The 10,486-nt window shown below is 50.6% G+C and overlaps 1 protein-coding gene across 3 annotated transcripts; it reads right to left on the bottom strand.

Moving 5' to 3' along the window:
- Positions 1–770: 770 nt before the first annotated feature.
- ADRB3 (adrenoceptor beta 3) lies at positions 771–8,895 on the bottom strand. 3 transcript variants are annotated; one of them, XM_029936147.1, is made up of 2 exons: positions 7,700–8,895; positions 771–1,298 (listed from the first exon to the last, which is right to left on the bottom strand). In XM_029936147.1, exons 1-2 carry the CDS (start codon positions 8,893–8,895, stop codon positions 1,265–1,267), a joined length of 1,230 nt encoding a protein of 409 aa, XP_029792007.1. In that variant the 3' UTR covers positions 771–1,264. The 3 variants fall into 3 exon arrangements, 2 of the variants coding, with proteins under 2 accessions (XP_029792007.1, XP_029792004.1); XR_003907134.1 differs by lacking the exon at positions 771–1,298 and adding an exon at positions 6,364–6,755 and having other exon boundaries at positions 7,274–8,895; XM_029936144.1 differs by lacking the exon at positions 771–1,298 and adding an exon at positions 6,364–7,027.
- Between the last annotated feature and the right edge of the window lie 1,591 nt (positions 8,896–10,486).

The following is a 10,486-nucleotide window of genomic DNA, read 5'->3' on the forward strand; positions in this document are numbered from 1 at the left end:
CCACCCAGGCACCTGTGGAAAACCTTTAAAAACACAACCAAAGAGGGGTGTCTGGCTGGGTCAGTCAGTGGAACATGTGGCTCTTGATCTCAGGGTTGTGAGTTTGAGCCCCTTGTTGGGTGTAGAGACTGCATAAGTAACATAAACAGAAACAAAACAAACAAACAAAACACTATTAGAGAAGAACAGTTAGAAAGAGCAGCCTTGGGCAGAATTGTGCAGTGAGTCTACGTTTGTTTTCTGTTGTTGTGTAGCAAATGACTACAAACAGAACAGCTCAGAACAACACACATTTATTAACTCACAATTTCCATGTGTCAGGAGTCTGGCATGGGGAGCTGGGTCTTCTTCTCAGGGTCTCACCAGACTGCAATGAAGATGTCAGCCAGGGCCACAGGCTCATCTGGGGCCCAGGGTCCTCTTCCAGCTCACATGGTTGTCGGCAGGATCCACTTCCTCGCAGTTGTGGAACTCCATAGTGACTAGCTTCTTCGAGCCGACAAGAGTATCATTCTGACTTTTTCCATCTCTGACTTTCTTTTAAAGGGCTCTCACCTGGTTAGGTCAGGCCCACCCAGGACAATCTACCTTCTGATTAACTTAAGTCAGTTGATTAGAGGAGTACCTGGGTGGCTCAGTTGACTAAGCATCCGACTTTGGCTCAGGTCACAATCTCGCAGTTTGTGAGTTTAAGCCCTGCATCAGGCTCTGTGTTGACAGCTCAGAGCCTGGAGCCTGCTTCCAATTCTGTGTCCCCTTCTCTCCCTGCCCTTCCCCTTTTCACATTCTGTCTCTCTCAAAAATAAACATTAAAAAAATGTTTTTAATTGATTAGAGACCTTAATCTCATCTTTGAAATCCTTTCACCTCTGCTACTTAATATAACATAATCACAAGAGCGATATCCCATCACGTTTGCCATATTCTATTCATTAGAAACAAATTACAGATCCTGCCCACAATCAAGGGAAGGAAATTATACAAGGACATGGGTACTTGGGGGTTCTCAGAATTCTGCCTACCACAAAGTCCAAGAGCCTCTGGAGAGAGCAGCCCTTTCCTGAGGGATGAATGGAGTGGAAGATAATCTTTGAGACCGTAACTCTGAGTTAAAGGATTTATAAATGTCTCTGACTGCAGTGAGCTGAATAGTAGTAGTCCCCAAATGTAGGTCAACTTGGACTCTCAAAATATGACTGTATTTGGATTGAGCATCTTTGCAGATATAACTATGATAAGGATCTTGACATGAGATTATCCTGGATTAGGATAGCCTCCAAATCCGATGGCATGTGTTCCTATAAGAGACAGAAAAGAGACACATATGGACACAGGAAGAAAGTGAGGACAGAGGCAAAAATTGGAGTGATATATGTCTACAAGCCAAGGAATGCTAAAAATTTCGAGAGCCACCAGAATCTAGAAAAGAGGCATGGGATGGAGTCTTCCTCAGAGCCGCCAGAAGGAGCCAGTCCTACGGACACCTTACTTTCAGACTCTGGCCTCCAGAATTATGAGAGAATGAATTTGTGTTGTTTTAAGCCACCAAGGTCACAGCAATTTGTCGATGCATCCCTGGAAAACTAATACACTCACTGATCATTGTCCCCATGCGAATCAATGTCAAAGAGGTGGACTTGATGGCCTCAGGTGCAACACGAACTCAGACCCGACAGAGAGGCCAGTTCCCAGAGATGAGAGGTGCCCTAGGAGGGGGCAAAGCAGGGCAGCTTGGCAGCCCAAGCCTCGTTCATCACAGAATGTCAGCAGATGCCCATTCGTGTGTATCCTCTTTTGTCATCCCCGCACTGATGAGTGTGTTTGATTCAGCTACTGTTTAAAAAGGATGGGGGGCGAAAATAACTGTGGCTTAAACCAGATCGGGATTTACTTCCCTCTCACATGCGAGTCTTAAACATACGCAGTCTGTGGTGGGAGTGGGGACTCCACACAATTGGACATCCATGTTCTTCCTTATAAGAAGAGAGAAATGTGGACACAGACACGCAGGGGGAGGCTGTGTGAAGACAGAGGCAGCGTTCTTTCTTTTTTTTTTTTTAATTTATTTTTGAGAGAGAGAGAAAGACAGATCATGAGTGGGGGAGAGGCAGAGAGGGAGACACAGAATCCAAAGCAGGCTCCAGGCTCTGAGCTGTCAGCACAGAGCCTGAAACGGGGCTTGAACTCATGAACTGAGAGATCATGACCTGAGCTGAAGTCAGTTAACCGACTGAGCCACCCAGGCATTTCTGGAGTTGTAATGACACAACTACAAGCCACATGAGGCCAAAGATTGCCAGCAACCAGGAGAACCTGTAAAAGGCAATCAAGGATTCCTCTCCTAGAACTTTCAGAGAGAACATGATCCTGCAATACCTTGATTTTTTTACTTCTCACCTCCAGAACTATGAGGAAAGTAATTTGTTATGCCAGCCCTAGCAAACTAACTGAACATCTCCCTTTCTGGTTCCTCACAGCCTCGTTCTAATGAGCCTTTATTATAATGTACCAGAAAGCCCTGACATCCAGAAGCACTCTGTGTCCTAAACTTCTGTCCCTTCTTAAAATTAAGGATCATTGGGGTACCTGGATGACTCAGTCAGTTGAGCATCCAGCCCTTGATTTCAGCTTAGGTCATGATCTCAGGGTCGTGGGATCAAGCCTTTCATGGGGCTCCATGCTGAGTATGGGCCTGCTCAAGATCCTCTCTCTCTCTCTCTCTCTCTCTCTCTCTCTCTCCCTCTGCCCTTCTCCTTCCTCCTCTGTCTCTAAAATTTAAAAAAAAATTAGCTTATTATAAATGCTGGGTTGGAAATGGAAGGATGAGCCAAACCAGGACCAAAATGTCAGACAGGCCAGACCAGAGTCTAAATGTGAAAAAGGAGCCAGAGGGAGAGATGAGCAGTGGCATGGACATGAGACCAGAGGTATCAATCTGAAGCAGGGATGAACCTACAGAAGAAACACCAGGCGGGACATGCCCACTCTGGCCAAAGACAAGTCCAAGATCTAGGCTGTTTACAGAAGCTGGGCCATTCACAGTTCAAAGCCAGGAGGCCTGGGACTAGTCCTTGCTCCCTACTCCAGTGACTCCGCTTACCACGGAGGAGCCCTTCAGTTTCCAAACTGGTTTATATGTCGCCTTTTATAAGGTCTTCAAAACCAGTCTGTGTGAGCAGAGTAGAACCGTAACAAAATGTCCATTTGATACACAGGCAAACATGTAAGAGATGCCAGGAAACCTGCTCATTGTCATAGAACTGATTAACGGTACGTGTGGAGGGGAGAAAAATGAAATTTGGAGTCTGGTAGGCTGGATTAGAAGTTATCTGATTTTGGGGTGCCTGGGTGACTCCGTCAGTTAGCATTCAATTCTTGATTTCCGTTCGGGTACTGATCTCATGGTTTGTGAGTTCGAGTCCCGTGCTGGGCTCTGTGCTGAAAGTGCAGAGCCTGCTTGGGATTCTCTCCCTCTCTCTCTGCACCCTCCCCCCCACCACTTGCCACTCAAAATAAATAAATAACTTAGAAAAAAAAAGAAGCTATTTGGTTTCTGAGACTCTACAGTCTGTTATCACTTCACCTAACATTTGCACATCACCTCTTACAGTGTTGGGATATTGACTGATGCTCAATAAATGGCCATTTCCTTCCTCCTCCCTTTCTTGCTTCTCCAGCTCCAAATTTGGTGCTGTTTACCAGTGTCGCCTTTCTCTGACTAAAGTAATCTTGGCTAATCACAGTTCACCTCTCTAGAGGTCAGTTTCTTCATCCATTTTATCAAAGGATTGAACTAAATCATTTGCAAGGTTTCTTCCAGCCCTGATCATCTGTGGCCTCCTGAAAGCTGCATTCCTGCGCCAGGTCTCTACCGACCAACACTGCAAAGCCCACACCTGTCGTACATCACCATCAGGGGGCACCCAGCACCATTTTCGCCTTGGGTAGAAAAATGTCTGAAGCTGCGATGTTCTATCTCGAACAGCACAGAGCTTTAGGAGAGCTAGCCATCCCAGGCACCCTCATTCCCCTTCTAACGGCAAGAGAGGCGAGAAAGCAAACCTTTCTCCATTTACTTTATAGATGAGGAAATCAAGGAAAGCATTTTGCTTTTCCTTAATGTCATAATAGGATGTGCTATGAAAGATTAGAATGGCCTCCTGGAGTTTCTGCTAATTTAACTGAGCTGCACACTATGCCTCAACTAATTGTCCTGTAGTAGACCACATCCAGGGCTTTTTCGCATAAGGTCAGGGAGAGCATTAGCTGAGCAGGTTCCCACTTCTCTGGATAGATATGCAAACACAGATGCATGCAGCCAGCAAGCCTGAGAGGGAGCCCAGATGACTGGCTTTGAGGATCAAAACATAAAGGAGAACAATTTTCATGGCCTTCACCTCTCCCCCCAGAATGAAAGGAGAGAGGCCGCTTCTACTCTGTAATAGTTGAGGAATGGAGCTGGTGTGGAATTATAGCCCCGTGACTGCCCATGACGACAGCCTGCACTGACCACCTGCACTGACCACCGTTTCCCGGAAGAATCTACCACGGGGAGAGTCCTGAGAAAGCCTGTTCTCCACCTCCTCCTTACCCTGATTCTGCCTGCTCCTTAGCAGCTACGCCTGAAACCTGAAACCGAAGGTAAATCACCTCTGGAAAAGCCACTCCTCAGCCTCTCTCCGTCAGGCTCCGCCCCCTTTGTGCTGTCATCTCTGCCCCCGCCCAGCTCCAGCTAACAGACTCTAGTGAGGCCAGGGGTCTCATCAGTCTGTAAGTGTCCGCCTCTCTAGCTTCAGAGGGTGGTGGTCTGTGCTCCACAGTTCCCGTGCTCAGGCCCTGCTAGAGAGGCAGCCTGCTCAGCCTCCAAGATGTAAATCTCGATTAGCCTGACACCTGGCCACAAGTTGCCGGAGAGATGACCAGAATGGCTGACTCTCCGTCTGTCAGATGCACTGGTGACAATTCGCAGATGGAGTCCACAGCCCAGTGCAAGTCTAAACACTCTAAAGGAGCCTGACAGCTGGCACATGGGTGTGTGTCGAGCAAGACTCACGCAGTATGAGCTCTTGGATAATGTTCAAGGACATTTCTACAAACCAGAGCCCCACGCTCTGCCCGCCCCCACCCCCCAAATCATCCTTCATCCCTGCCCAGGAATGACTGGACAACCTTCCTCAGTGATGTTGGAAAAATATCCAGACATGGAGAGAGGAGGCCCTCTGACTTATCCCCAGGCCGAAGCAAGACTTCCTTCTCCACTAAGTGTTCGAAAGTTGAGTTCTTGCCAAGAAACCTCCCACACCTCAGACCCCAGAGATCTCAGGCTGCTCTGGATTAAAAAGGAGAAAGTCATCTTTGGTATGCAAACATCCTAAGAAATAAAACCTGGGCTCCTGGAGAAGAGGAGGCAGCATGGGCCAGGTCAAATTCACAGGGAACACCCATATGTGGAAATCCACTGGGCTTATTATCCTCAGGGCTTATCAAAACTGTACAACTCCGGAGCTCCCGAACCTTGCCTGTGCATTGTATACTGCTGTTGCACAGCACATGAAACATTTGATGATTTCCTGGCCATCCTGTAAATCAGCCTGGGCAATAGTCTCTGCTTATGGAGTTTAAGTAAGAATCCGCAAAATGATTCAGTGATCACCGCAGACATTTTCTTTCCATAGGAAACTGCTGATAAGGTTCATAAGAATTGGAACAAGGAAACAATCTTATCAACTGGCTCAAACTTGTGACTCCAGTTTTATTCCAAGAGGATAACATTGATTACTGCAGCCCAGGAAAGTAGAGGTTATGGGAAGGAAGGGAAGCATCAGAATATATTTATAACCAAAGACGTCTGCCCAACACAGACGATGCTCTGTGCCTCCAGACGCACATACACGTACAAAACTAGACAAAACTGGTTCCCAATAGCAATAGGATCATAGGAATTCACTGTTGGCTTGTAGCACGGAGCTGGCATACACCCGGAGGCCCTGATCCTGAGCACAGCAAACTCTGTCCTCCATTGAGCACTATACCCAAGTCTTAAGGTAGCGTGGTTTTGCTACCCACTCACAACTGGGTTCCATGAATTTTGAAAAGGCGGAAAATTTGGAAAGGTGGAAAAAGGCAGGAGTGTCAAAGGCTTAAGCTCACTTCCCTTCACCCAAACAGACTTTTCATTTTTTGTTCCATGAGGATTAGGAAGAAGGGGGCAGGGACTAGTCCTAATTTACTGCATCTGTCAAAAACCAGCTCTAGGAAGGGAGTAGGTGGATTATGGGGGTGGTGGGGGATGGAGAAAAGAAAGCAATGGATGAACTGCATTCAGTAATATTTATTAATTTGATGTTAAAAGGAAAAGAAGGGATCTGTTCTGATGATTCACCCTCCTATAAATCCTGGAGCCTCCCCCCACCCCAATACCCCTGAAGAGTCCTTCTGGCACTGCTGTGAGGTAGATCAGAGCTGTCTTGTGTCCAAAGTTGGGGAGGCCGGTACTTAGAGATCCGTAGTGATGGGGTCAGGGAGAAAACCCCAAAGCTGCACCTTTGTTAGATTCCTGCTCCCAGCCTCGGCCACTGAGCGTGAGGAGCACTGAGTGGTCCATCAGGTCTAGGCAGCGCAAGGGATAGAAGGAGGAGTGATGTCTTTGCCCTAAGCACACAGCACAGAAGTGAGCAAGGTGACAGGTGTCCCACCGAGGCTAGTCCGGCTGTTCCAGGGGCCAGCTGATCACAGGCCGCTGGATACTTCAGCTGCTGAGGTAGTGGTGAAGTCCAGGGTTTAGAAAACTTCTCTCAGAAAGAAAGAGGCAGAGAGGATAGGGGAAACGCACTTGCTAAAGATTCTCCCTCGCCCGTCAGCGCCCCTCCCCCCCCCCAAGGCCAAGTCATCAGGTGAAGGTCAGAGATTTCCAGCTGGTAAACGCCACAGGGCTCATTCTAAACAGAGGCCAGAGGCTTTCCAAAAATTCTGGATCAACAGAGTTGTTTCTTGTCATTCAGGACCTAAGAAATTCCCCCAGGAAGCCCTGAAAAATGCAGATAACATATCGTGGGGTGAGGGGCACAGAGTGGGAACAGAGGCACTAGAGGGCAGGGGTAAAAGTCAAGGCCCCCGGAAAGCCTATGTATGTAATCACACAAAAGCATCCGGGCTCCACCCAGCCACAAAATACCCACCCCCATCTCCAGCTCTGTTCCTACCAGGGAAAAAGACTGGCGCTCACAGGCTCCCCTACTCCTGTTTACCCTTCATACCCAAAGTGGATTCTCACCTCCACAGCTGTCAAACCTTTCAAAGAAACCACAGCTGAGGCTAAAGCTTGGGAGGGCCTCTCTTCTCTGCAAGTCAAAGCCAGCCCAAGTGGTGTCGAGAAATATGCGAGGCCAAAGAACTGGGCTAGAAAAATCTAACGCTGACCAGGCAGGCTCAGGATACAGAGGCATTTCGAGGCGGCACTTCCCACCCCGGGTACTGGGGTGAAGAACAATCTTCTGCCTTTCTTTGCTTCAACCCTGGGGCAGGTGGGTGGGATGTGGGAGAAGAAAGTGTCCTGGGTCCATTTCGGTTCCCTATTCCATGTCTCCCCTTCTTTCGCTGCAGGGTCCTCCCCAGCCCCAGCCCCAAACTCCGAGAAATGACCACAAGAGACGCCGAATGCTTCCGGATCCTGAGCCTTCGGTTGGCCTCGGTTACCTACCCGTCCAGCGGCGGGCACGGCCTGGACTCTGCGGGCCTGGTCCGCGCCGCAGGGGCGCCAGAGGTTCCGCCAGGCCTGGAAGCTGCTGCTCGGCGCTCCTCCCGCCGGTAGCGGCACAGCAGGCGGCGGAACGCGCTGCGAAAGTCGGGGCTGCGGCAGTAGATGAGCGGGTTAAAGGCAGAGTTGGCATAGCCTAGCCAGTTAAGGGCCAGGAAAACCGGGCTGGGAACCAGAGAGGGGCCCCCGAGGGCGCGCACCACATTGGCCACAAAGAAGGGCAACCAGCAGAGAGAGAAGGTCCCCATGATGAGACCCAAGGTGCGCAGGGCCCGGTGTTCCCGGAGAGGCAGAAGGCGCGCGGGCCGCCGGCCGTAGGAGGGCACCCCTGAGGGCGAAGCGCACGGCCCCGCCGGGACGGGGGACAGAGAGCGAGACGCGGCCGGCGGAGACTCCTCTGGCGGGAAGCGGCCCAGCTCTCCGCGCAGCAGGCGCAGTTGGCGCGTAGCCACGACGAAAACGCGCGCGTAGACGAAGAGCATCACAAGAAGCGGAAGGTAGAAGGAGACGGAGGAGGAGAGCAGCGCGTAGGGTATGTTGGAGGCGAAGGCGCAGCAGTGCGGGTTGGAGTGGCAGCGCTGCGCCTCGGCGTCGGCTCCCACGCGCCACCATTTGCTCATGATAGGCGCAAATGACACCGCCGCGGACACGACCCACACCAGTACCACTGCGGCCCGGGCGCGCCGTTTGGTGACCAGTGCGCCGTAGCGCAGCGGGTTCGTCACTGCCAGGTAGCGGTCCACGGCCAGGGAGCACAGGGTTTCAATGCTGGCCGTCACACACAGCACGTCCACTGAGGTCCACAGCTCGCAGCCAGTGGCGCCCAGGGGCCAGCGGCCGGTCAGCGCCAAGGTGGCCCCCGGCGGCACTACCAGGAGTCCCACCACCAGGTCTGCTGTGGCCAGAGAGGTCACGAACACGTTGGTCATGGTCTGGAGTCTCGGCGTCCTAGCGATGGCCACGATGACCAGCAGGTTGCCTCCCACGGTGGCCAGCACCGCCAGCGCCAACAGCGCCCCGGCCAATGCCACTGCCCACGGCACCCCCGGCAGCCCACTCGTGTTGGCCGTATTGGGCGTCAGGGTAGGGACATCCGACCACGAAGCCAGAGAGCTGTTCCCGTGAGGCCACGGAGCCATTCCCGCGGCGCGCGTGGGGCGGGAGGGAGAGAAAGAGAAGGGGGTCTCCCAGCTCAGCCGGCTCGGGGGCGGGGACAGTGGGGCGTGGGAGCGATTCCCCGGACCTGGGCCATTTTCCCTAGTTGACCGGGGTGAGAACGCTCAGCCTCCCACACCCCCCCACACACACCCGCCCGCCCGGGTGCCACCGCTTGGGGTGGGGAGGAGTGGAGGCCCTTAAAGGGGCAGCGTCAGGAAGGGAAATGGAGGGAGGGGAGGGAAATGAGATGGATGCCTGAGTTTTCCTGTAACCATATCTGGAGTGGCGACACCCGGACTTCTCTGCCACCGTGTGCCCACTCCTGCCACGACCACCGCACGCACTCAGTACAACACTCCGTTGGCCCTGATTTCCTGGAACTGTGCACCAATTTCCTCCGGAAGGTCCAGCAGGAACGCTAACAGAAGAAGAACGAAGAGACCACCACCACCACCACCACCACCCTACCTTGTCAGAAGAAAAGGTAACCCTCCCAGGGCAAACAAAATGATCCGCACTAGCACCGCACCTACTTGAGTGTCCTCTAAAATACTGTAAGTCAAAGAGGGCAGCCAGTATCTTCTCTCTTTCCCCAAGACCTCACTCCGATGAGATGTGGCCCCCTTCCCTTCCTCTATTTCGTTTACCTTCTCTGCCCTGCCAGTTCTGTGTTGTCTTGTTGTCACTGTTCTTTTCAGTTAGTGGAAAAATTTGGTATTTTCCTGGAGTCTTTATCATTGCCTACTCATTTGAATTTTGATTTGGCTTCCTGTAGCCTAGGATGCTGAGTTTCAATTTCATCATCTTTCCCATTGCACCTTGCCCCTTCCACACACCTTTCCACCTAGAGAATTTCTAGATGGGTCCCTTCTTTTAAAATTTCTTTAAAATTGGGGGCATCTAGGTGGCTCAAAGTTGGTGAGTTTGAGCCCTTCCTCGGGCTCTGTGCTGGCTGACAGCTCAGAGCTTGGAGACTGCTTTGGATTCTGTGTCTTCCCCTCTCTCTACCACTCCCCTGCACTCTCTTTCTCTTTAAAAAAAAAAAGTTAAAAAATAAATAAAATAAAATTATTTAAAATTTAAAATGGTAAAATCCTTCAAAGACATACTGAAAGGGAATGAATGGTTCACAGTTCAGGTTTGTCCACCATCACTACACCCCCCATCCCCCAGTTATCCACAAATCTTCCATCTCCATCCGCCCAATGGTAAAAAGTTCACTCTCCTTCCTCAAAGGTTATATTTATGAACTTTTAAGGATTAGGAGACATTCAGTTGAGGAAGTCACACGTTGCATCTTCTAGTGCGGGGAAGGATAGGCCTAGTTTGGTAAGGCCTCTAGAAGTTTCTCCTAGAGCCTCATTAGAGGCTCCCTCACCTGACAAACCAAAAGCTCTTTCTGTACCCTGATGCCAGGCTGTTTCTGCCAGCCAAGCTCTCCCAGCCTCTAAGCTGGGTCTTCTCAAGCAAGGTGTGAGGGTGAGGCAGCAAAATAAGCCCTTGGGTTCAAGTTGAGAGGCAGGAAGATATAATGCCTTTATTTTTTTTAATGTTTATTTATTTATTTACTTT

This window comes from Suricata suricatta, chromosome 1, assembly GCF_006229205.1.
Source record: "Suricata suricatta isolate VVHF042 chromosome 1, meerkat_22Aug2017_6uvM2_HiC, whole genome shotgun sequence".
Classification (NCBI taxonomy): domain Eukaryota; kingdom Metazoa; phylum Chordata; class Mammalia; order Carnivora; family Herpestidae; genus Suricata; species Suricata suricatta.